Below are 27778 nucleotides of genomic sequence, written 5' to 3' on the forward strand. Positions count from 1 at the left end.
GGGGCCCTAAAGCGGGCCCCAGACCCCACGCCGTAAATTTTATGACTAACGATGTCCCCCCATCTTTCAAGGATTGACACCCATGCATTAATATTGAGCGGAGGGCCATCTAGAATCCAAAAGGGCTTGTAGTATTGCTGACCCTATGTAGGTGCTAACTAACACTAACAGACTAAATGGAATTTATTTATATTTTCCAAACTCTTGAAGAAAGCAAAAGAAGCAATTAAATAAAATAAAATGTTTGCTTCTTCAATATATATTACAAGGTGGAGAGAGAGGTACGTTAATTTCAGTTTTGCTCTGTAAAGATGTAGTCAAGTTCAGTGCGTTGGGTAACCCCTCCCCCTACCGGGCGCCGCCACACCCCGGCCCTGCACAGGAGGGAAATTCCCTCCCTGACGTTTTTGAGCCCCGTCTTTTAAATCGCCCGCCCTCTTTCGTTTCATTAACATTTTACCCACAATGCCCTAAATGCGATCCAACATGGCGACAGTGAGTCGAGGAAAAAATACTGCGATAACTCGGAATATTATATCTTAGATTGCATATTTTGTGAAAACCATTTCTTTTGGAAAACGAAAACGTCAAGAAGATACAGGTCTGAAGGTTGAAATCTGAGCCTCTTCTCCTCCAAAAGGGTGATATTTTGGCAGGAAAGAGGTCAGTCATGGCTGTTGTTTTGGAACAGGGAGGCCGAGTTCAGGAGTTCTTGCATGGGCGTGATTCTGCTGGTTTGATCTTTCATCAGTTGTTCGCACATCCCGAAGACCAGGAAAAGTAAGATTTTTTGAGGAATATTTTAAGAATGGAAATACATTTTAATACTGAACATGTTTAGAATATGTTCCACAAGTCTTTATAATCAGCATGACCACCGCACCAGCAGCATCATCATCAGTTCAGAGGGAAAATTCCTGGTGCATTTGACCACTTCCAGATCATTGACCTGTTGACCAATTCCGGATCACTATTTAATGCTTGCAGTTCCTCTTGTTGAGTGAAATTAAAAAACATTGTCTAAAAATGCAATTTTCTCCTCATTACTCACTGTTGTTTTTCTGCCGCATCGCATGTTTTTTGACTTCTCATATGCAGCCTACTACATGTAGCGGTCCTACTAAAAGCCGACAACTCGCCGACAACGCCGACAACAAGTCCAGAGCGCCGACAACTCGCCGCCAGCAAGTTTTAATTACCTCAAAAATGGCCAATAAACCATAGATGTATTAGAACTATATGTGTTCTGTAATATAAACATAAAGTTAATGGAAAAACTTCACAAAAAGTGTGAATTTTTAACCAGAAAAAAACTTCACTTGCACGAAAAGCGGTCGGACGCCATCTTGGCTTAAAAACCGTGTTTGGACCAGACCATTATGATACGGGTAGATTTAGCACTTGTCAACAACAGAGGGCGGGCTTCATGTGAAGACCTTCACTGCAGTGTGCACAGTGCATGACGCCCGCCCTCTATTGCTAAGTCTGACTCACCCGCATCATAATGGACTTGTCCGAACACGATTTTAAGCCAAGATGGCGTCCGACCGTTTTCCGTGAACGTTCAGTTTTTTTTCTGGTTAAAAATTCACACTTTTCGTGAAGTTTTTCCATTAAATTTATGTTTATATTACAGAACACATATAGTTCTAATACATCTATGGTATATTGGCAATTTTCGAGGTAATTAAAACTTGTTGGCGGCGAGTTGTCGGCGCTCTGGACTTGTTGTCGGCGTTGTCGGCGAGTTGTCGGCTTTTAGTAGGACCCACATGTAGATGTAGAGCCGCGGCCGAGTCAGACTACACCATTCTGTGAGAGGGGCATTAGGCCTACAAACCCGTGCGGCAGTGCATGGGCGCTTTATGCGTGAACGGCAGGTATGATTGTAAACAAACAGTGCACGCACTGCCACACGGGTTTGTAACACCCCTTTCACAGAGTGGTTTAGTCCAACTCGGCCGCGGCTCGGCAGTTCGTCGATCTACATTTAGTAGGCTGGTGCCCGATTTGTAAAGCGTTGAGCATATTGAGAAGTAAAAAAAACGTGCGATGCGACAGAAAAACAACAGTGAGTACCAAGCATTATGAATGTATTATGTGGGGAAAGTTTTGGAAGTGTAGTACAAAAGAACCTTCAGTTAGTGCTGGCTACTGGTCGTAAAACTTTCGGATAACTTTCCGTATGGCGCCACCACTTTTCCCCTCATTTTTACAAAAAGGGATATCTTTTTGAGGTAAATTAGATACTATATTATTTCATATCGAATGAAAAAGTGGTGGCGCCATACGGAAACTTTTCCAAACTTTCACCTATCAACGCTGATTTGAATAACGTATAGCGTTAAGGAGGCCCAAAATATTAGACCTCACGGGGGAGCCTTGTAGTTTCTAGAAGTAGTATAAAACATTGTGCGAAACAGCTCCCTCTGAAGTGCCATAGTTTTCGAGAAAGAAGTAATTTTCCACGAATTTGATTTCGAGACCTCAGATTTAGAACTTGGGGTATCGAAATCAACCATCTAAACAAACGCACACAACTTTGTGTGACAAGAATTTTTTTTTTCTTTGATTATTATCTCGCAAGTTCGATGACCGATTGAGCTCAAAGGTTTGTTATTTTATGCATATGTTGAGATACACCAACTGTGAAGGCTAGTCTTTGACAGTTACCAATAGTGTCCACTGCCTTTAATGAGCAGTTGTATTGTTTTTTTATGAGATAAAATTACCGAAATCGTTTTTTGGGAGGCATCGTACCCGTACCCAGTTCCGGATCACTTGATAATGCCGGGGAGTCAAATGGTGGCACTCAGTTAGGTAAAATCATGTGGCTGTTATAGAAAGTTTAGTTATGTGATGTAGTTGGCACTGGAAGTGTGCATTTAAATTCAAAGAATGTAAAACTGTTATCCAACACAGCTGTCGATAACATTGCATTCGACGGTTCAGACAACTCGACGGTTGAGACAACTCGACCGTTCGGACGTAGCTCGACCGTTCGGACGTAGCTCGACAGTTCAGACAACTTGACTTTGAGACAACTCGACCGATGGCCAAGACACGTCGACAGTTGAACGGTCGACCTCCGTTACTGACATGTTTACACAAATTTCCTGAATATCCTAACCCTAACCCTAACGCCCTTCCCCTCTTCATGGCCCCGTGCGCGCCCCGTGCTGAGGCCCCCGTGCTGAGGCCCCCGTGACGGCCATCCGTCGTTTTGTCTTGGTCCTATGTCGAGTTGTCTGACAGTTGAAAAAACAGCGGTCGAGTTGTCCGAATGGTCGAGCTGTCTCAACCGTTGAGTTGTCCGAACAGTCTAGTCACATGATCCACAAGGGTGATTTGACACGGAATGACCCTTGCCCGACGGACGAGTTGTCTGAACACCATGGAAGGTGCTACTGTAGTAACAAACCACTAAACAAAGACCAGTTATTTAAACTAAATGTTTGTGTAGATTTTCATTTGATTAGACATACCGCCCAAAACAATTTTCATACCCATCCGATTATTATTTGTATATTTTATATTTTTTGGGTACATTATGTAAGTGTGTTTTTGACCCTTGAATAGTGTGTGTATCCGCCGACCTACGTCAAAATCCGTACCAGAAAAAAACCTGCTACAAACGCTGACGTACAGATTTTTCCGTACTTGATTTATGCCTCTTTGGTTCTTCATAGTTTAACCTCTTTGGCCGTCTATAGACCAGAAATGTATCCCACAATCCTTTGCTTCAATACACACTATAGTAACACACACGTTTCGCTGAGTTTCATGACGATTTTAATCAATGTTTTGCCAATAAGTGTATGTGCAGGTGCTTAGGCAAATACGGCCTTTTTTGCAAATAATTGTTAGGCGGATATGGGTTAACAAACAGACAAACAAACAAACAAACAAATACCCAAACAAGCAAACAAACAAACAAACAAACGAACGAACAAACAAACAAACAAATAAACAAACACTAACCGTTTGGCCACAGCATGCATGATACTGAAAATACAATAAACCGCACTCACATAGTCTGCATACATTTGCACATGTACATGTACCATACTATACTGTATTACTGTTCTTAAAGGAACACGTTGCCTTGGATCGGACGAGTTGGCCATAAATGGCCGACCGTGTTAGTCGACAAAGTAAAAGGAAAACCGTGCAATTTCGAGGCATGTTTGTGTGAATCAATGTATTCTACTTTTACAATATCTTTCTAACCATGCATTTTATAACAAACGGTTACAAACGTTTTTGAAAGACCAACTCGACCGATCCAAGGCAACGTGTTTGCCAGGCAATGTTGCCAGGCCTGCATGCTTCGTTTTTGAAAGGGCAAGGGCACCAAGGCATGTTCTTCCTGGTAAAGGGCACCCTATGAGGAAATTGTAAACTTCTACTGTAGCATTTCAAGGGCACCAAGGTAATGACCAGGGGCATGGAGGCAATCGCCTTCATTGCCTCCGTGAAGTATCAGGCCTACTCCTGGCCACATCATGCCACAGCTTGTTGCTGAAAATACTACATGTGTGCACTGTAGGGCCTACTGTAGGCCTAATCCTTCTTAATGTTTACATTGAAATATTTGAATTACATGTACTCAAGGCATGAGTGACTCACAGAGTTCGATAAAAGAAATAACGGCTCAAAGGGGAATGGTGAAGTACAACAGGAACTATTATTGGCACAACATCAACTATTCACACATATAAATCATCAAGTAGGACATTCAGGGATATGATTATCAATTTCAATTAGTTAACTTTCTATTTATTCGCTCCTTTTATATTTGTTTTTCTATACTACATGTACAATGATGATGTACGGAAAACGAGTGGGCTTCTCCAAGAGCAAAGTTCAAGGCCCTGTCAAGAGATTGTCAATTATGACCAGAAGACAGACCCATAACAAAACATGTCTATTATAGTATTGTTTACTGTTGGGTTGTGTCTATTGCACTTATTCAATTATTGAGACCTGTTCGAGCATGTGATTTTGTTTTCTTTAACACGATGAGCCAATTTACCTGGAAACCCAGGGTTCCCCAAAATGTTTGGTCTATTCTCATAAAGCCAAATAAAAAAAAAATACTTTTTTGAGGCCGCACCTTTTTTTCAACTTTTTTTGTTTTACTTTTTGTTAAAAAAAAAAAAAAAAAATTGTCAGTGTATTTCTCGTTGAACTTATTTATAAACTCTTTACGAACTTGCTAACTACATAAAGTAAGTGTGACTTTAAAATGAAGAATTTTCGGCCAGTTTGAATTAAAATGCTTGGCAGCCACCTTTGAGAGAGAAAACAAAATAAAAAAGGCCCTCAATTTTGTTTTACTTGGCCTCATGTGAACACCTCTTCTAAAGCTATGCTTTCAACCTACATATTATACAAGGTGGTTCACTTATGCATTGTTTTTCTAATCCATCACTTTGTATGAAATCTATACAAGTCAACGACTCTCAGCATTAGGCCAGAGGATATCAATTTTACAAAGAGTACAAACATCTTATCTTTTTGAGTTACCATAGTATTTTGATACTTCCTGACTGAAAGACCTCAGGTTTTGGGGGGGGGGAAACCCCCCCCAAACAATTTCAATCAATGATGTGTCTCCATCGTATTTGAAGTGCAGGGAGTTCTGTGAAAACATTATAAAACCATGCATTTTGTTATCTTGTATCACCCTCATTATGTAAACAATTACTAATATTGCAAGGTAAGATTTCATCGACAGCAATTTGCATTGCAAAATCCAGCAGAGGCACAAGGGGATTCACCAATTTTTCTAATTGGCTCCACTGGTCAATTATTTCTTTAGTTTCTTATCAATTGAATTTCTCACAATCCCCTTTTCATTGTCGTGACGTGCTTTCCACCAATAGGAGTAGCGAAACTGTCTGAGGTATTTATGAATTTAAGTAATAGAGTTTTACCTATTGAAAGTATGGTTAAAGTTCAAAGCACAATGTACAGGTATACTTTGCAATTTAACTGTCAATCAATCATTATCTTTTTGTAACGTTTTGTCATGTTGATTGGAATAAAAAAAGAGACTCCTTACTTTTGGACAGTTCTTTTTCACAGTTCAGACCTACATGTACATAGACTACATGTACTGTACTTGCGTAATACTGAACATGTGCGTGCACGCTCAGAGTCTCAAAAAAAAATATACATCTATATGTCTGCTGCTTAGTGCTGAGTCAAGTCAGCCTGACTAATTATACATGTAACATCAGGAACATGATGAACATTAACCACCTTTAACCAAGTCCCCCCACCCCAACCACCACCACCACCACCACATGAATGATATACCGATCAAAAAGCCACAACCAAAGTATCAAAGTGATAGCTTGAATCCATCCCCTCGCTTTAACCAGTCATATTCAAGTACTTCCATGATGACGTTATTGTTGGAAACAACTGGCAACGAAGCGAAACATGAAAGATCCCCACGTCCTCTCTTCGTCTATGCTGCGGCAATGGGATTATGTGACAAGCATCTATACAGAAACCCCTGAAACAGTTGGTGCCGTCCATGAGCCTGGCTAAGTCCAGGCAAAATGACAAGTCATAATTAGTCAATGCCCTTCTGATCGGGGACCGCAACTGGTGCAGATCCAGTTGGTTTCTGACTGAAGGCAATTTGTGGTTTGTGATAATTTGCAGGTTTTTTCACTTAGTGCAATTTGCTCAGTCAAGATTCATATTCGTCTACATTAACATTGATGTACATGTAGTATGGGCACTTGTTCATAAAGGTACTACATGAAAATTTGTTTGGACAGCACTTGTTGAATACAGTTGACCCTCATTATTGCAAGGTTCCTGTGACTGGCCAAATTACCACTTTTTAAAAGGAACAATATCATAAAGAGGATAGCAGAATAAAGAAACACAAAGCATAACTGAGGTTTTGGAGTAAACATTGTTCTTTTTGTAAGCAGGAACCTTTTTATAATGGTTCTTTGATAACAAGAATTTACCATGTTTACTGCACAATCAACAGTCTGACACATCACAATACACTACATATAATTGGAGACAGGTGTGCGTTGTTTCTTTGCCCAACTTCATACACCTGTACATGTATATAGAGCTGCAATTTGCTAAGGAAATTTAAATTGCTTGACAAATTACCCGGAACAACTTTGCAGGGAACCAGTTATTAAGAGAGTATATTTGAATGGCCTTTTGAGTGGCCTTTGGATGCAACCAGCTGTTAATTTTTTTTTTTGAGTTTTAAAAACAAAGAAAAATTGACTGTGGTCAGAATAGACCGATCCAGTAGGCTCCGCCCACGTAGGCTCCGAACACGTGGGGCTCTCCGATGCCTTTCTGCACAACTCTGTCGCGCGCGCACCAAGCATACGCGCACGCATGTCGGACCTTTGTTGCGTTGTGATCCGGCAATACGCAATGGGGCAGAGCATAGTGGATCGGTCTATTGAATAGATACGACAGGCTCCGAATTAATGTGCAGGCGCTCTAGCAACTAATCTACTTATATCTACATTACATGTAGCACTAATGTTGGTGGTCTCCTTGTTTTGTCAATATTTTGTTGATGGGTGCCAGTCACTCAGAAGCCTTTTAAATTGTAACAGCCTATTAGGTCTAGACAGCTCAGTTGGTAGAGCACCAGCTCATTAATCTGGAGGTCAGAGGTTCACAGTTCCATTCTAGTAAAGTTGTCTTTGTTCAACCCAAAATTAAATAAAATTTAACCGGGAGTTTGTCAGTAATGAAAACTATTTAGCCCAATCCTGTGCGTTGTACAGTATTGCATGTTGTACACTAATAGACCATATTGAATAACCCCTTTGTTGCTATGAAAGTCGCCATCTTGTAGGGCAAACCGTTTGCGCGTCCAAACGCATACATCAATGAAACACACAGCACGCAGCATTCCTGGTTTGATTTCAACGGCACATGCATGCACACACACACACACGCACACGCGCACAGATGCCATGTTGCAGGGCAGATTTTTGAACGGTGATGTCATATTCAGTGCGGTCTATAAGAGGCCTTTATGCACATGACATCATTTAAGTAAGGACAAAAGAAGGTAGCTCATTGGCCGACTCTGTGCATTGCGCATACATGCGTTTTCCATTGTTTAGATGGTGTCTTGATGGAGTGCATGAAGATCTGTTTGAAGTTTAAAACAAACATGAACACTCAATAATTTACTTTCATCATTATACAATAACCCAAACTGAAACAAATTGTCTAGACTAGATATAATAAATGTCAAGAGGTTTATTTTCTTTGAATTCAATTTATTTTTACTCTTTAAACTACACACATGTCAAAATGTCACGATTTGGCCCGAATTCTCAGAGGACCGTGTCATAAAATTCCTATGGTATGATTGCAGCGTGGGGAGATCTTTTGACAGACCACGTATTTGTTGATGGTGTTCCACCCTGGGCTTAACCAATTTCCTTGGGAAGGAAGCAATTTGACTTCCAGAAAGAGTAAACCATAGCCCCAGCTCAAATTTCCATCCAAGATATTTTTGATTTCCCCTGAAATGTTGATATTTTGCTTTGAATCCACCAGATCCCCTTTTTCCCGCTTACAGTAAATTAAAAATTTTGTTCTATCCCTGTTTTGTTGTTATTGAGATTTACTAATTAAAAACCTACAAACCGGTGGAGATCAATTGGAAAAGGAAAAGCAGTGATCTATTTCTCGCCTCGATGATGGTTAGTTGACACATCTCTCTGATTTGTCAACGATCTATTTTCACTGATAAAATTTACTGTTGTGGTGTGTCGTGACCGAGCAGTCAAGCGCACTGAACTCAAGTCTGATGTTTCTGATCAGTAGAGTGTGGGTTCGAGTCCTGGTCTTGACACTAGTGTCCTTTGGCCAAACACGTAACCAATATTGTATTCCTCCTTCGGTTGGGACGAAAAGCTGTTGGTCACAAGCGTTGTGCAATGTACCAGCCGTCGATTTCACCAAACTCTTCCTAACTTAGGATTAATCTTAAGGACTTGGTAGGAGTTCAGTTCCGTATCCGAAGACGTTAGGACACATTTAACCCATCTTAAGTTAGGACGGGTTACTCGTCCTAACTCGTGATAGGATTAATCCTAGCGTTTCGCGAAATCGGCTGCAGTACACTTTTTGTTTTGTCAATAGAAGGGGTTCAAACTGTTGTGTCTGGCTTGTAGGCTGCATTCAGTTTGAACCACCTTGTAAAATGAAACATGTCCATGTACATGTACGTAAAATGGGTCATTCAAGCGTAGCTCTGCAAACTGTAATACAAAAATAATGGGTGTCTTGGGATGTGCTTTGGATGTGAAAAGTGTGATTATTATATCAGGCTGGTTGCTTAAACTTCTAATGTAATAGGGATGGATTCAGGGGAATCAGGGTCACATTTGACGATATTTTTAACATGGAAAGCACTTTATTTAGCAATGGAAAATAATTGATTCTTTAAAAACTGTTTTGTGAACTTTCGAAATTTAAGTGTTTTTCCGTTTTGTTTTTCTTCTGAAGGAAAAAGCCAACACAAGCCAAGAAGAATAAGAAGGATGGAGGTGACAAGGCGAAAAATACTGAAAAGACCAAGGTAATTTGAATGAACTTTGACCTTTGAACTTTATGTACAGTGATTGACCAGCTTCGCTACCGTGGGCAGTGCATTGTATGGATCCCTACTGTCACTAGACTGGTACCCTGTCTTCATAAAGGACAAGGATAAAGACAGGTACTTGCTCTTAAGAACCAGTGATTTCATTGGATAAAATGATTTCATTTAGTGTTTTGATTGGTTCGAGGTGACGTTTGGCAGCTGCACTTTTGGTCAAAGGTGAAAGGTGATTATGGACAGGGAATTGACCTAGGCTTGAGGTCACTCTCTGGTGTAATAGACCGATCCATCAGGCTCCGCCAACTGCACACGGGTGAGCAAGAACACGTGAGCCTCTCCAATGCCGTTCTGCACAACTCTGTCGCGCGCGCCAAGCATACGCACATGCATGTCGGACCTTATTTTATCAGACTTTTGGTTGCGTAATGGGTTGTGATTGGTCAATACGCAATGGGGCGGAGCTTATTGGATCGGTCTATTCACAAGCCTAGAAGTGTGACATCAGATTTTCCTAGGCAGGCTATATCATCACTAACTGCTGTAAGGGAACAACTGACAAACAACACTGAATACATGTGGCTCCAGAAAGTGACTGATTAGCAGTAGTGCTTGTTAAAAACTTTTGAGTGCTTATGTAGGAAGGCTTAAGGGCACTTACTGTACATACATACTGTACATAATGTAGTACCTGTATGTCAACATGCAAGTAATGCGATCACACGTCAAATCGTGTTTATATGCAGTCGCCCTACTGCATCGGTAAAACATGTAGTAGGTTCAAAGAGGAATGGGAGGATACCAGGGCCCAGTTTCATAGTGCTGCTAAGCACAAAAATGTGCTTAGCATGAAATTTCTTCCTTGATAAAAACAGGATTGCCAACTTGCAAGTTTTTATTTGTTGCATATTGCTTGTTACTGGCATTCAGCTGATGTTTGCTTATCTTGAAAATCACGTGGAAATTTGGTTGGTAATCCTGTTTTTATCAAGGAAGAAATATCATGCTAAGCAAATTTTTGTGCTTAGCAGCTCTATGAAGTTGGGCCCAGTTGCTCTGTGACTTGATGCCTTTTTTGTCGTACATGTAGACTGCGCTTGAGCACACGCGTACATGGTGTAGAGAAGATCACCAATACAAATGTGCAATACATGTAGTGTATATTTGCACAGTCAAAGAGATGCTAAGAAATATTTTCTGCTTATGAAATATCTGCTATATGAAATTGGGCTTATATTGTAGGTCTACGCCTTATTGTAGATCCTCCAAGGTACATAATGGAACAAATGTTTACACACTGTTTTGGTAATTTGTATAACATTTATTTTTCAAAGGTTTTTAAAACAAATGTCTTTCTTCTGATAAAATTGCCTGAAATTCCCTATGTTTCCTGTCAGCTTGCCTGGTATTCCCTCCCTTCAGCGTAATGGTTTTATTGGCAATCAATTTACAATAAACCAAAGTGTATTAGGATCTCTCAAGTCTGTTTCCACCTCCGTTTTTCAGTGAAGGGGGGAAACCTCCAGAATGGGTGACTAAGCTGCGAGTTACAGAGGCGAAGCATGATAAGAGTGACAAGCCTTGCACGCCGAGCTTAATGTCCATTTCCCTTTTGAGTAATCAGCGTAATTGTTTGTCTGTGTCATCTTCTCACCCCGAATGAAAGAGAACAAGCGAGAAGTTAAAATACCATGGATGAATGGAAAGTTATGGAAAAGTTAATTGGTGTGCCTTAATTATTGCATTAACAGGCCTTGAATTTCATTCGTGAAGGGACATAGCAATTTTCATCTGTTACAGACACTTCTTCGTAGTTTGAGCAAAATGTTACTTTGGAAAAATTGGAACTTAGCAAAAACACAGGGCACCACGTCAATTGCTGTGGGTACCATGGGTTATTCTAGGCCTCTAGAATTATACAGTTGTCACACACACAAATTTGGGTGATCTGTTTCATGTGCTATTTATTGTACAAATTAAAAACATCCTAACAAATTATTCAAGATTACTTGGTATGGAGGCCTAGAGTTCTATTCGCGAAAGGGCAAGGCCATTTTCATTTGCAAGGGGCAGTTTCCCAAATCGGTACCTGCGAGGGTAGAGGTTGATATTGTGTATGAAAAGCCACAAGAGTCTTACAGGCAGCTCAGGGCTGTATACTCCCGAGGGAGCTGAGAAAGATTTTGGTGAAAGAAATTCTAATAAATTATCTCCCTCCTACTGTACATGTGGCTGTACAAAATCTCCTCGATTGCAATATGCAAATGTTGTCAGTTCTGCATGGCAAATAATCTCTGTAGTGAATGTAGCAATTTATCAGTTAAATGTTTTAGTGAAAATTGAATTAGCTGTTAGCAAACTGCTTTTCAATAAAAAGGACCAATGGTATCAATGCAAACCAATCTGAATTAAATGGCCCCCACATTTTGACCCTGGCACTTTGTGGCAGAGGTTTTCTTGAAGGCATTTGAGAAAGACTCTGCTACATGTAGGGTCGACTTGCCAGGCCATTAACTATTTTTTTGCTTTAAATATTTCAGATCGAATATTAAGTTATCATAGAAACCTTTTTACCAAATATGTGCTCTAGTCATCAGGAGACTAAGGGACTTGGAGTGTAGTGGAGGTCTTATAACTTTATCAATCACTGTCATTAAAAACATGCACTTTACAACGTACACATGCTCCATCTTGAAACTAAAGGGCGTGTACACTCTTGATAATTAGAATTCCAATTTTTTTGTTGAGTCATCGTCCCGAACAGTTCCGAGTGGCATGATGTAAAACAATACTACAGTACATGTATGTGTGTTAATCACTGATCTATCTTATTATTATCATGGCTAATGTAACTGGATAATACCCTTACCTGAAGGCACTGGTTGATACAGATTACAATGTACAAAAGATCTTGCCTTTGTCCTGGCCTTACTGCCCATACTTGTGACCTCATTACATTTGTTGTCCTCATTTTGGCCTTTGTTTTGGTCTCCCTGCCCCATAAGGCCATTGCTTTTATTGCCATTGTCTTGGCCTTACTGCTCATAATACATCTGTTGTCATTGTCTTGGCCTTTGTCTTGGCTTTCTTGCTTCATAAGATCATTGCTTCTAATGCTGTAGTTTTGGCCCTGACTCTAATACCATTGCTTCTATTGCCCTTGTATTGCCCTTCTTGCTCTGAGTCCTTAAGTCCATTCATCTGTTTGTCCTTGTCTTGACTATTTGACTTGGTCTCCCTGCCCCATAAGGCTATTGCTTTTATTGCCCTTGTCTTGGCCTTACCGCCCTTAAGGCCATTACATCTATTGCCCTTGTCTTGCCCTTCTTGCTCTATATACATGTATAAGGCTGTTGCTTCCTTTGCTGTTGCCTCTTGCCTTCCTGGGTTTCGACCTTCCTGCTATTGTCCTCTTATAATGACCTTCCTGTCCCATTCAGAGTGTCCCCAATGTGTTATGGATTGACTAGTGGAAGTGCCACTGCCAAATGGAATTGGCCTTGCCCCTTCAAAGATGAGATTCAAGGTATTCCCCAAAAATGTTGACTTAAATTGATCTTCAAACTTAACACCCTACAAATTGTATTGTTTTGTTACAAAGTTACCATTTTAAATATGACTATTACATATGAAATAGATTAATTTTGCAGAACTGCAATCATTTAATTTTTTTCTTCAACTTCATATTGCAGAACATAAATAAACCAAGAAATAAAACCCCCAAAATATTTTGCTTTTCATGTTAAAGGGTCTGGGTACTTTTTGTAGGACAAAAAACACAATGTCCACAGAATTACATTAAACTTACACAGTTTGAAGATAATGATGGTAGAAAGCTTCCCTGAAAATATTACATGCTGAGGTGCTGTTGTTTTTGAGAAATGAGTAAAACAATGTCAATGATCGTGAGGCGAAAAATATTTTAACCTGTAAAAACGTATTTTCATGACATTGTTTTACTCATTTCTCAAAAACCACAGCACCTCAGCAACTAATAATAAGGAACGCTTCCTACTATCATTATTTTCAAACGGTGTAAGTTTAATGTAAATCTGTGACATTGTGTTTTGTGTTACAAAAAGTACCCAAATCCAAAGACAAAAACAAAGAAGTGAACACACTGTTCATGATTGTTGCTGGAAGCTTGAATTAAGGCTAGCTTATTTAAAGGTAACTGCATGTTAATATAACTGGCACCCTGTCCAACACTGCAGATGAGTGATCTAGAGTGATTCATTTAGTCATGTTTGTTGGGGGGAAAGAAGCCTCTCGTGTGACTGACCAGAATGTGTTTGCCTGGACTGCAGTCAGAGAGCTACGAGTCCGTCAGTCAGTGATTGTGATACAGTGATAATGAGAGGGTAGCCTCGCCCTGTTTGGCTCTGATCATCATCGCAGTGGCATGTCACATGTCACCCTGGGAATCAAAGAGGAAAACAACTTGTACGTTCGGATTGGTTGACTTGGATTCAGGCCAGTCTTGGGTGTAGGGCCCACTTGCACAAAGCTGTTTGTTTACCTGGGCCAAATTTCAGAATGCTCCTTATAAGCAGAAAATAATGCTCCTAAGCAAAATTTATGAGGAAAACAACGTGTACAACGTACGTTTGGATGGTTGAGGTTGACTTGGATTCAGGCCAGCCTTGGGTGCAGGGCCCACTTGCACTAAGCTGTTTACCTAGGCCCAATTTCAGAATGCTGCTTACATGTATTAAAGCAGAAATATTGCTCAGCTAAATTTCTAAGGAAAACAACTTTTACAATGTACGTTTGGATGGTTCAGGTTGACTAAGATTCCGGCCATTCTTGGTTTAAGTGTGGGGCGAGCACTTTTACAAAGCTGTTTACCGGGGCCCAATTTCAAAAACGCTGCTTAAGCAGAAACAAATTGTTCCTATGCGAAATTTCTGCTAAGCAACAATGAGGAGGATACCAGTCACAAATGGTTGGGACTTTGCTTGTCCCAATGCGCATTAATGGCATGCAAAGGATTGTGGGTAAAATCCAAGTTCAAATATGGCGAACTGATTTTGATACAATGTGGTACAAAAATATAAAACCTTACATACGTGCACATGTAGAACATCCATCTTGGCAGCTCGATTTTGTTAAACTGTACCGAGTTTTTCAGGACGCTTTGCAGCAGTATATTTTAAGGGTGGTGCTTGCGCAGATGGGCTATTACATCGCAGTCAAAAGAACCTGTATTGTACCACACAATCTTGTATTGGATAAAATACTTCACTATTGTCATGGCCCATTTGGTAATGCCCTTTAATATTAATAGGGCCAAATGGAAAAGAAAACATGGAAGGAGGAGGACCCTTTTTCCCTTTTTTTTTCCTCTACACAATAATGGCCGTCCGACACATTTGAAAAGATTTTAAAGGCTGGGCTTTTTTTCAAAAATTATTTGTTGTTGTCTGAGATCGTTAAAATATATCCTTTATTTGTAAAAGAAAAAAGAAAAAAAAAGAGGTGGCCTCTAAAAAGGAAATGGGCGGGAACGCTATAAACATAAATTGTTTTTTATTTGCCCCTGCATCATTGAACAAATCTCATGGTGAAGTGGCGTGTACATAGTAGCAACATTGAGTGAGTGTGACACAGTGGTAATGATAGAGTGACCTCACCTACTAGCCTGAGTGAGGAGTGCATGAGATGTCATACCATCAAGGAAGTCATTTATCCGTCAGGGGAATAATAGGGGAAAATGCTTAAATTTGGTTAATTTGTGATTACGAGTACTTGCCTAGTTTTAGTATTGGTTGTATAGGGATGAGATGGTGACGGGGTGTCGTGGCCGAGCTGTTAAGAGCACTGAATTCAAGCTCTGCTAATTCTGTTCAGCAGTGTGTGGGTTCGAATCCCGGTCGTGACACTTGTGTCCCTGAGCAAGACACTTAACTATTATTGCTTCTCTCCACCCAGGGGTAAATGGGGACCTGTGAGGGCAGAGATGGTTCTTGTGATTGATTTAGCCGAGTAGCGCATTTGTTGCACGAGGCTGTATACTCCCCAGGGAGTTGAGATGGTTTAAGGAGTGAACTAAGGCCCAGTGACCAGGGGTAATAATTTGAAGCGCTTTGAGACACACATTCGGGAGTGAAAAAGCGCTATATAAACTCAAATATTATTAAGGAAAACAAAGTGACCCAATTCTGTTACACTGGATGCACTAGGAATGTACACATTATGTATTTGTCCACAAACACAAAATGTACAGTAATCAGTATGTAATATCACCCAAGCCGGACCTTACACGTACTTCAGGTGTATTCACATGTACACGTTATGTCACTGAAACTCATGCTGTACGGATATGTGTAAACATTTAAATACACTATGTGACTATGTACTGAACAGTGTATGTGAATTGATGCTGAAAATTCAAGCTTGAATGTTGCTTTTACAATGTATACGTGCTCCATAAATTCTTTGCTGTTAAAGACAGACATATTGAGTACATTAAATTATTACTACATTGGTCATTGTACAACAAATAATGTAACAAATAATGTCACATACATATGCATTATTTTAATTATTTTTTAGTACAAGCGAGCATGTGTAGCCCTATAAAATTGGCTATTACTACTAGGCCTATGTAATATTTCTTATGTGTAATGTATAATAAGTATGTAAGTGCACTTAAGGTACCCATGTGTGCATACTGTATGGACATTTATGTGTGCGTAAGTGACACACTGGAGACCTCGCTAAATTCAACGAAAGTCTCCAAGACTGCGTTCAGTTTTAGCTGAAGAAACACTACATCTACAATATTATGTGTGGACATGATATTGAAGAAGTACATGTAGTATGATAATAAATGCATTTTCGCGTACACACACTGCTGAACTGGTTTTTTTTTAAGCCACTCTTGTACACATTTCTTGCACAATATGTGTAAGTAATGCTGTGCAGTTCACAAATGTGAACGCCCTGAATGTATTCTTGCTTGCTTGGTGGTTTTACCTCATTGCTGAAATATTGTGGCAATTCTTGTACGTACATGTACAACTAGAAAAGAATGGACTTACACCGTGCAAATAATCCATGTATAGTGTACATTCCATGTACATGTAAGGCCGAGTAAAAAAAGAAACATGTTTAGAGTCCCCGCCCGCTTCCTTTTTATAGGCCGCCTCCTTTTTTATTTTATTTGTTATTTTATTTTTTTATGCACATTAAAAAAAAAAAAAAATCTGAATGTCTTGTCCAAAATGTTTCATTTATGTATTGTGTGTTTGAGCAGTAGAAAAAACAATGGATATTTGACATTTTCAAAGCATGGCGGCCATCTTGAAATAAAAAATAAAAAGCCCCTCCTCCATCCTTTTTTTTGAGAAACCCAGACGCTAAACATGTTTCTTTTTTTACTCGGCCTAATGTGATTGTTGTGTTCATGCCTGAATGTGGTTTATTTGCCGTGGTAGAATGATGAATGAACAGCAGGCTGCCTTGGTAATGGGGCATGCATTTTCACCTGAAGGAACGAAGCGGGGAAAAACCACATCATTGATTTACAGAACTGAACTTGGTGTATTTCCACCTGAGATGGCACTGTGTGAGGAATGACTGCACTGTGCAATTTCCCTCTGCCCTCCCATTGAACCCTGAACGCCATTTATAAAAGTGGCTGACGGTGATAGTGGTGAAAACTACTATGCGGTGTTGGTTTGATTTTAATACATAAATTGAACCATCTTTAATATTATAGCACCATTAGTTTCCTTGCATCACACTATGATGAAAAGCACTATGCAGCGTTGATATGATTCTGATATTACGTATAAATTGAACCATATTATAGCACCATTAATGTAGTTTCCTTGCGTCACACTAAGGTGAAATGAACTATGTAATGTTCATATGATTTGGATACTAAAACTTGAGCCATCTTTAATATTATAGCACCATTAGTTTCCTTGCGTCACGCTATGGTGAAATAAACTATGCAGTGTTCATATGATTTGGATAATATAAATTGAACCATCTTAAATATTATAGCGCCATTAGTTTCCTTGCGCCACACTGTATCGTCGTACTGTCTGGGAACCTCTACATCCTGAGGGGTATAAAGGAGGGACAATTCACATTGATGAAAAGGACGTCTGCCATTCTTTAATCATCTTGAGTATGTTGTAAAGTGTGATGTGATTCTGCAATTCACCGTTTCACAGTTCAGTTCCATCAACTATTAGAAGCCCTTAAGAAATTAGGATTGATTATTATTATTATTTATTCAGCCATTTGAACGATACAAGACAATACAAAAATACTTCCAGATGGGCTAGGAGAAACAAAAGCAAAGTAATTACTGTGGTCTGTAGACCTGCCTCTCCTCATGTACACCTGCCTCCCCACATTTATGCAAGAATCTGCAGAGTTGCAATTCAGGAGGGACAATTCACATTGATGAAAAGGACGTCTGCCATTCTTTAATCATCTTGAGTATGTTGTAAAGTGTGATGTGATTCTGCAATTCACCGTTTCACAGTTCAGTTCCATCAACTATTAGAAGCCCTTAAGAAATTAGGATTGATTATTATTATTATTTATTCAGCCATTTGAACGATACAAGACAATACAAAAATACTTCCAGATGGGCTAGGAGAAACAAAAGCAAAGTAATTACTGTGGTCTGTAGACCTGCCTCTCCTCATGTACACCTGCCTCCCCACATTTATGCAAGAATCTGCAGAGTTGCAGACTGCATATATAATAAATGCTTCGCAAAATCCCCAAAGTTTTGTGTTGCCCTCGGTCATTAGAACCACTTGTATTAATGAGTTTAAACAATTGAATTCAGATGAAAATGTGATGCCCAGCAGCAAAATCTGGCACTTCTGGCATTATGGCATTAGAAGTGAAGCCAACCATGACATCAGCCTTGATCTTAATGTGATGTGATGTATTGTTGAGAAATACATACTATAATTTATCACACAAGTGCCAGTGGATTATGGAAATATGTCACGTAGCACTTTACTCCCATATCCAATCAACAGAAAAACGTACTTACTGTACAAACATGTATCATCAATACAGTTTTACTCTGAGAAAAGGGAGTGCCCAGCTGCCAACTGGGCCCAATTTTATAGCTCTGTTTTGGTTGTTAGTTTTGCATCTGGGATAATGAATATCATTTTGACATACCCTTACAGTGTGTGTTAAAAGCAATACTCAGTATTTTCCTGAGCTCCTCGGAAAAAAAAACCCCACACAAGCAAATCACTTGGGTGGGATTCGAATCCATGACCTTTGCATTGCTAGAGCAGATGTCTTACCACTAGACCTACGGAGCTAGCCAATTGAATTGGCCAGAGACAGTTTGAATCCTTAACAGCGTGTACCGCAACTAATTAACAGGTTTATTTTTGCATCGGGATAAAGAAAATAATTTGGTGTAACAAAATTACATTCTTTACCCCTGATGCAAAAACAATAATGGTTAAAACACTTCTGCTGAGCACAAGTTAGCAGGAACCCGGTTGCAATAGTTTCATGTTACTCATGGTAATCTTATTTCTGCAAGCAAAATCGTTTCATGCTAAGCTACTTTACTTGCTTTAAAATAGCTGAATGAAGTTGGCCCCTGGCCTCTTGGTACTGCGTATGAACACAGTGTACTGAGACTATTTGAGTTTGGGGTATGCAGTGTTTTTACTATCAAAGCAAACAGGGATCTCACATGTTTACTTGTACTATACAAATATGGGATGTATGGAATACAATACAGCATAATATAATTTCAAGATGAAATCTGGACTGTTCACACATTGTTGAATGGAATGGTCCGAACAAGTGATTTTGATTCTACTGTATTGTACAAATATTATGCATCCTGTTTTATATTCCCTCATGTCATTTCATATTAATTCATATATAATTCATAGTTACTATTTCCAAAATAAATTTTACACTTTTTGATACAATTCCTGTATTAAAAACAGCTGATAACTACATAGAAGGAGCTGTTTAAGACCGATTGGCTAAAGCGCGCTCGGTGTTCATAGCCAAAGGCGTGTTGGTGCGCAAGCTTATGGGTGAGTGTAATGTGTAGCGCAATCAATACATGATACTCAATGTTATAAAGATCTATAAATATGTGTGAAGGTTAGCTGTAGAGCGTCCCAAACGTCCTATATTTACATGTATCAATATACTAACGTCATATTATTATCAATATAGGACTGAGTATTAAATTGATGGGTGTTGGAACAGTCGTGACAAAATAAAGTATGACATGTTATGCATGTTCTTTACATTTGTAAATGACAAGGATCTATTCAGTTGTGTAGTTGGAAGACACAGGGCTCCAATTCAGGGGGAAAATCCACTGGGCTTGTACATTAGGTTACAATATTGACTAGACCAGCATTTATTTCACAATGACCAGAATGTAATGAGATAGAGAACTTTCTACACAGTTTAAAATGTTCCGTTATTGTACTGTTTTTATTTGAACAAGCGCTAAGATAATATCGATGCTTCAATACTCCACAACATTGAAAGATATTTAAAGATGTTATTACACAGTGAGGTACTTTTAATAATAAAATAGTATTCATAAATACCTCGGACAGTTTCACTATTCCTATTGGCGGAGAGCACGTCACGTGGGGGTGTTTAAACCGTTGATAATGACCAGTGTTTATAACCGATTGTGAGCGGAGACTCCGCGCTAGTCTTGATACAAGCCGTTTCTTGTTACGGGCGATGCAGGTGCTGTTGGTGAGTTAGCCGAGCTGTGTGTGAAAGGAAAACCAGCGAATATGCACCAAGACTATATGCGCATGCGCACGAACGGAACCGGAAAACACACGTGTACGGACGTCGTCGTACATGTACATTCAACATGTATACTGAACTTACCATGGAGGTGGAAACATACAGAGCTCAAGCACTCGAAAACGGATTAGTTATACAGAGTTTCTTACTTTATTACGCCTTTTAACCAAAAAGATTTTTATGAATGGGAATCAAAATGTGTTTAATCGGTTTTCAACTAGTGGTTTAAACCCGCCGAGGCCTGGTTCTTGATAATTTACCTCGACTTCGTCTCGGTAAAATTATCAAGGACCAGGCCTGTTGGGATTAAACCACTAGTTGAAAATCGCTCCACCACACATTGATTCCCTTAGTAAAAGTTCTTAAATATAGTACTTCACACAATTGAAAAACACACAAACTTGTCCGGTCATGAGTTTAGCAGCCTAAGGTTGTAATCACTGGCCTCAGGTCTGCTGTCCAGTGTCATTTTCGAGCCCTGAGACAGCATAGCAAGATACTGAGTGGATTCATCCTATAATGAGGTTTTTTATCTTTAAGCACCGGGTGGATATTACTTGAGTGTAGTTGATTGATGATCAAGTTGATGATGATGATGGCGATTCAGTTGGTTTGCTTTGGCATACATACACAAAGTATGTATAAAGTATGAGGTTTACACTTGGGCAGGATCCTTCTATTTTGAGTTGAATGAAGAAAAATTTACCAGAGTAGGATTTGAACTTGGGTCCTCTGGTTAATGTCCCGGCATATCCATCTATTCCTAATGTGGGTGGTCTCTCAATGTTGTCAATATGTTTAATCGGGGTTGCCAACTAGAAGCCAATCAACCTGTTAGCTTGGGATCACACCCTCGTTTACGATGCAAGACAGGAAAGCAAGACAGAAAAGCGGCAGAACAGTGATCACTTTAAGGTCTGCTTCTTCACATACAATGTACATGTACATGTACAAGGCCTTGATGCCCCCTTGAAATTAAATGTTCCGGTACCCAAAGAAAATTCTGTCTAAAGGCTGGTTTATAGTCGCGATGGTCTCGCGATGGAAACCTTGACGTGCGATCTTAAAAAACACAGTTTACAGTCATCGGTGAGGCCTTTAAACTGTGTTTTTATGATCGTTGCGTCAAGACTTCCATCAGGCAGATGACCATCGCGTGACCATCGCACAACCGACTATAAACCAGTCTATAGAGTTGCTCTTTACTAAGAAAGAGGTCTGACATGTACACTTGTCCTAATGTCCTTACTACTTACCTTCAGGGCATCTTTATAAGCTTTCGGATAGGGAAAAATGGTCATGAAATTATCACTCCTGCACTCCAAAATTGTCCCTCTCCATTGACTTCAATGAAGCATTGTGCTAAGTCAACCTTTCTCAGAGGATAGGCCTATCTGTCTACAACTAAATAATTTTCCTTCCAATCAGATAGTCAGAATCTAACGCTAAGAAAGATATACAATGTAGTTCCAATTACATGTATCAATTCAAGTTTGAAACTCATCTAGCAAGGGAAAAGAAAAAACTACAAGTCTGTAGTTACATTGTTAGTGAATGTGTCCCACATTCTTAACGCATGAACACAATAAGAAAGAAATGTACTTTGTCCTTTGGAGTCAAGAAATGCGAGAGTACAAAAGAAGAGGTCGTTCTGAGACGTCATCGGTTTTCCAAGATGGGAGATATTTGACTGAGAGTGACCTTTACAAGACTTAATTTATTCAGTATGATTTATGAAGGAGTTCATATTACATACATAGTACGCTTCAGCGTGTGTACAGCAACAATGCCGCTAGCTGACTCATTCTGAATATAAAGCCAGGCAGTTGAAGTGTGCTGCCCGACTACAAACTTGTCTCCATCTAACTGCCCTGCTTAAAAGTGTCTGCCAATTAAAGCATGGATTCAATTCGGGATTAAAGTCGGCTTCTTTATCGTGAACATTCACCAACATGTACAGTTGTGTTCTCTTTAATAGCATGGTGAAGCAAGTACAATCGTGCACGTACAACGCTAGCTTTTGGACAATATCATATTATTCAGTTTATTACAATAAGCAAATCCATCTATCAAATCGTTGCGATACCCGTTGCTACATAAATTCGAAATGCTTCTAGCTACTGGGCAATCTCGCTGGTCTAGTTGGTAAAACACTGCTCTAGAATAGCAAAGGTTGTGGGTTCGAATCCAACCCTACGGGTGATTTTTTTTCTTCACAGAACTCAGGAAAGTACTGAGTATACAATGTACAGTGCTAATACACATCGGTGTATGGGTAAACCAAAATTAAAATTCTTTATCCACGATGCAAATTTCCATCTATTAAACAAGCCAATTGTCTTAAGTTTTCGCAGTCTTGCTCACATTTTGAGAAAACTGGATTACCTTCTGGTCAAATTTTACATTAGTCCACTTCAATAAACCACGTCTAGGATCATTCCGACTGGCACAAACAACTATCACAGTCCCATATGGAACAACACTGCACGTGCTCATAATGTTAACTAGTAACATGTCAATATCTTGGCCCAATTTTATGGAGCTGCTTAATGCATAAAAAATAGCTATGCACAAGAAAACTATGCTTAGCAGAATAAGGTTACCAGCCAAAAGACCATGCCACATGTACGTTTTCTGACTGGCATCTTGCTCATAGTTTCTTAGCAGAAAAATGTTAAGCAACATTGTCTGCTCTGTAAAACCGTGCCCTAGACTCCCCTATCGCATCGTGCTTCAAAGATTCTTGATCTCAAACTATGACAGTAAGCTGTTCTTACTCTTGAGCTGGCAATTATTGACACAGTCACACACAAACCTACAGATGCCAGATTTGGGACAAATTATAAAAACCTTCATACCCAACAACTACATTGATGAACATGTAAAGCACCAACATGATTACAGTTCAATCTTTGTGTATAATAGACCGATCCATTAGGCTTCGCCCATGGCGCAGGTGTGAGCAAGTACACGTGAGCCTCTCCATGCCATTCTGCACAACTCTGCCGTGTGCGCCAAGCATGCGCACACGTGTCGGACCTTAATTAGTTGGACTTTTGGTTATCGGTTGGTTTTGATTGGTCAATACGTAATGGGGCGGGGCTTAATGAATCAGTCTATTATGTCAAAGACCTACATTTACTACAGCACTTAGGGCCGAGTCGCACTGCAGCGATATCGAAAACGATAACGATAGCGAAGCAAAGAGAACGCATTCTATTGGTTGAATTGCTCCACGCAGAATATGCCTACGCTCATTCAACCAATCGAGGGCGTGCATTGTTAACATTCTCATTGTTGTTCTCGTATCGAGGCCTGTGTGACCGGGCCTTTACCTGCCTGTTACATGTATACTAACTCCCTTCCTACTCCCTGTTATCCACAAAGTTTTTAAAAAGCCTTGTGGGTGCAGACATGTTTCATGTGTACGTGTGTGTGACAACAGAACGGTTTTAATTTCGAGAACTTTTTTGACAGTGAGATGTTTTGCATTAGGCACGCTCTACTAATGCGCGTAATCACCCATGATAAATCTTATTTGGGCCTGAGATTGCCTGTGTGTTACTGCACTGTCCTGTGTGGGGCTATTAAAGCTATCAAATGATAAATGATCGTAGTGCTTTTTACTCGACAAGTTCATTTTTTGTCAATGGGGAGCAAAATCTGCTTTACAAAAGATGGCACTAGAATACATTTATTTTCAAAAGTCACTACACCGTTGTACAGACAAATGGCAGGAGTATGAGCGTTGTCAAATCAGCTCCCTGTCGCACAAGGGTGGGTAACGTGTACATGTACATTGTAGCTCACAGTCTCGTACTTACATTAACAAACTGTGCATTAACCCTAAAAGAAAATGTCATTCGATGACGCATAGAAAAGAATAATCGCACTAGTATGCAAATAGCTGTACAAATGTCCAGCTTTTACAGGTGTGGATGCAAACATGGATTAGATGACAATGCTGTCAATCTTCATGGTTTAGTGAACTCATTATCATAAAAGTATTATTTGCACTGGGACATCATCTTCAATGTGATTATTTTTTCTAAAGTGAGGGTACATAACATACCTCACAAACAATTTTTGAGTGGTTATTTAAATATTTAAAATCAGCTTTCAGTACTTAACATAAGAAAATTAATTTGTGTTTTTTCATTCACTCATGCTATAATTGTTCATGCATAGTGCTGGTTGAGTTTTGCACCAACATTCTTCCACAAAGAGTTGATGTACAGTATTGTAGTGGATTAAAGATCTGTCTGCTGGGCTTGTACATGTACAATGTATAGTATAAGCTGGCCTTATTCACAAGATTTGGTCTATTTCTTCCTTGTTGGTGAAGTGTTGGGATCAACGTTCCAACCTCTTTCCCGCTGTAGACCTACATTATAGCCTGCCTCTGTTCTTCTTACAGATAAACCAACGGTTCTTTTCAGAACCACCCCCAACTCATTAGAGATAGTCATTACATGGTGTTACCGCAAACCTTTCTATATCGTATTTCCACCATGCAAAGTTTCAAATCCTACTTAAATATTTTCTTGGTAAATATGCCACCAGTGTGTCTGACCTAGTTCCACCTATCAGAGTTTTTGAGCATGAATCCAGAGTTTCTGCTTCTTCTCACCCATGCACTCTTGATCTGCTGAGATGTAGAACAAGGAGCTATTCCAACTGTTTTAAGAGGAATATCAATATGCCTCTCTTAATACAAATGCATGACGTCATAATTCCTACCCAAAATTAGGCTGTGGGCGCACGTTTCCCATCACTTGCAGTGGCTGAGCCCATCGCCTCGTTTTTGGTTAGCATTGTGACGTACCTCATGCATTTAATATTAAGAGAGGCGTATTCATACCTTCAGCTCCCGAGGTCTTTCCACTAATTTTTCTTCTTGTAGCCCATAACCAAGAGTGGCTTTACGGCTTGTTTGGGGCGAGCTTGAAATTTAAAAATAATGCCCATTTTCATTCCATGTACAGACTATGGATTTGTGTCAAAAGTGAAACAATCAAAAGAGATAAGTTTAGCGCTCAAAACTTGTATTTGACTTCGAAAGGATCAGATGGACGTTGGGTGAGAAAAGTCCTGCAACACTAAACCATGGGCTTAAGAAAAGAAGAAAAACACCCGACACCAGGGGTCAATTTCATAGAGCTGCTTAAGCAAAAAATATTGATTAACAATTTCCTGATAAGCAGAAATGAGCAGGATACCAGTAACAAATTGTAGGCATTACATGGTAGTTTGGCTGTTAACCTTACTCGGGAAAGCTAAATTTGTGTTGTACTTAGCTACATTTTCTGCTTGAAGCAGCAGCTCTATGAATTTAGGCCCTGGTGAAGATCTATTGGTTATTAATAGATAGTGGAGATGGGGAATATTACGTCTATGTAACCAGGTAGTTTCGGTCAGTATGGCCGTGATAAGATCAGTATGACAGAAGAGCGGACGCAGTGAGTCAGAGGTGACATTTATACGTCCACATGTGGTGACATATCACTAGCCTTTAAGCCTGTAGTTCGGTTACCAGACAGAGAATGAGCTTTTGACTGTTATGCTTATAATGTAATTTAAACACACACTGTATATGGGATGAAAATGAGGCTTGGGGGAAAATAGACAAAGTCCAATTACTTGCAGATGAGTTTAGGCCATGTGTTACATCCTACCATTAATGCCATTATACCGTAATGGCACTTGGCTATCATCGTTTATAAACTGGGAGCACATTTTGTGATAGTTGCCTGAATCTCTGTATTAGTGTTTGTAACAAAAATCGGTACCATGATGAAGGCATTTGCCTTCACCCCACATGTACCCTTAACATTACGTCCAAACTTATGGATCTTGCTGAGTCAACCAATGTAAACATAAACATTAGCTTCAGAGATCATTTAGATTGGTAGAGGAAATGTTTGTGCAAACACTCTGTGTTATCTTAGAACTTTTTCAAAGAACATAAAACTCCAAAACTTCGTCAGAAACCAGCTTTTTAAATTGGTCCCATGAAATGTAAGATAAGTTTAGAGTATGAGTCAAAAGTGGACACTGACACCCAAAAAGGTCACAGATGTACATGTAAGAAAGTATTAGTTGGAGCAGGCCTGATACTTCACAGAAGCTACGAAGGCGATTGCCTCCATGCCCCCTGGTTATTGCCTTGGTGCCCTTGAAATCCTTTTAGAAGAAATGTCTTACGGTGCCCTTTACTAAGGAGAAAGTGCCTTGTTGCCCTTGCCTTTCCAAAGATGAAGCATACATGCCTGAGTTTGGTAAATACATGTACCCTTTATACTACTTCTTAACAATCAATAATTTGTTTGTCTTTCTCCATTTCCCTGCAGAAGGAGATTAGTCCAGACTCTGTACGATTCCAGCCACCCAACATCGAGCTCCAGGGCAATGCGTCTGCCTTCAGCATCTACGCCACGGTACGGGAGTACGTCCTGGAGAGGGACATGATGGAGAGGGCGCTTATCCTGATACGAGCAAACTCTGCTGCTAGTAAGAGCGACGAGGCGGGACACGAAGATGAAGACATCGGCAAGATGGAAGACGCTTTCCGGTTACCAAAGGTTATTTTTTTGTTATTGTTGATATCTTTCTGGTAATAAAACCAAGAAGCCCTTAAAAATGTCTTGGATTTAACGCTTGGCATGAAGTTTGAAGATACTTGTGAAGAGAAATGTTTAGGGCCCAATTTCATAAAGCTGAAGGGCGCCCTCAACTACATGTAGAGGTCAGCAGCAGGTTCTTCATTGGCCCATTCTGTCTACCACGTAAACATAGTTTTCTATTGTTTCATCATAAATTTACCTCCGAGATGGCAGCATGGTGACGTCAATGCATAAAGTCTTTTCGATCAAGTTCTCTACACATGTGCTAAGAAAATGAAAATGTAAACTTTCAATTTTACGCTCATGTAATGCTCTGCGCATACTTCCTCCAAATGCGAATGTGATACAAATTTTGACACAAATATGCAACGAATAACTCGCAACAGCTGAAATGTGTTCAACTCCTGCGAAACATTTGCTGCAAATGCAGCCATGTGACGTCAAAATTCGCTTTGCATTCGCAGGAAGTATGAATCTGGCTTTAGACTGCTTTAGGCAGAAGTGGTCGAAAGTTACAAGTAAATGCATTCATCTTAAGCCGTTTTTTGTTCATGGAGTGTTTCATGAATCTTTTTTTTTTTTTTTACAACAGTTCCCTAGAATAGATACATGTACATACATGTACACTTCTTGGTTTGGATTTGAATTTCTCTCTAAATAAACACAGTCTACATTTGCAAAACCTAGATCTGTAGAATGTTTAAAGGAATGCCCGATACATGACCTACATTTATAT

At 39.7% G+C, this 27778-nt stretch overlaps 1 protein-coding gene across 8 annotated transcripts in view; it reads left to right on the forward strand.

The window, feature by feature from the left end:
• The first annotated feature begins 495 nt into the window (after window positions 1–495).
• The window catches only part of LOC117293291 (E3 ubiquitin-protein ligase MYCBP2-like), a 119027-nt gene continuing 91744 nt past the window's right edge, over window positions 496–27778 (forward strand). For all 8 annotated transcript variants that reach the window (XR_004519415.1, XR_004519416.1, XR_004519412.1 and 5 more), the window contains exons 1-3: window positions 496–780; window positions 9532–9604; window positions 26770–27000. Coding sequence is in view for 3 of the 8 variants with exons in the window: in XM_033775534.1 (XP_033631425.1) it covers window positions 671–780; window positions 9532–9604; window positions 26770–27000 (414 nt within the window). In the remaining 5 variants the exon portion in view is untranslated. The remainder of the gene's footprint in view (window positions 781–9531; window positions 9605–26769; window positions 27001–27778) is intronic.

Source organism: Asterias rubens, chromosome 8, assembly GCF_902459465.1.
Source record: "Asterias rubens chromosome 8, eAstRub1.3, whole genome shotgun sequence".
NCBI lineage: Eukaryota > Metazoa > Echinodermata > Asteroidea > Forcipulatida > Asteriidae > Asterias > Asterias rubens.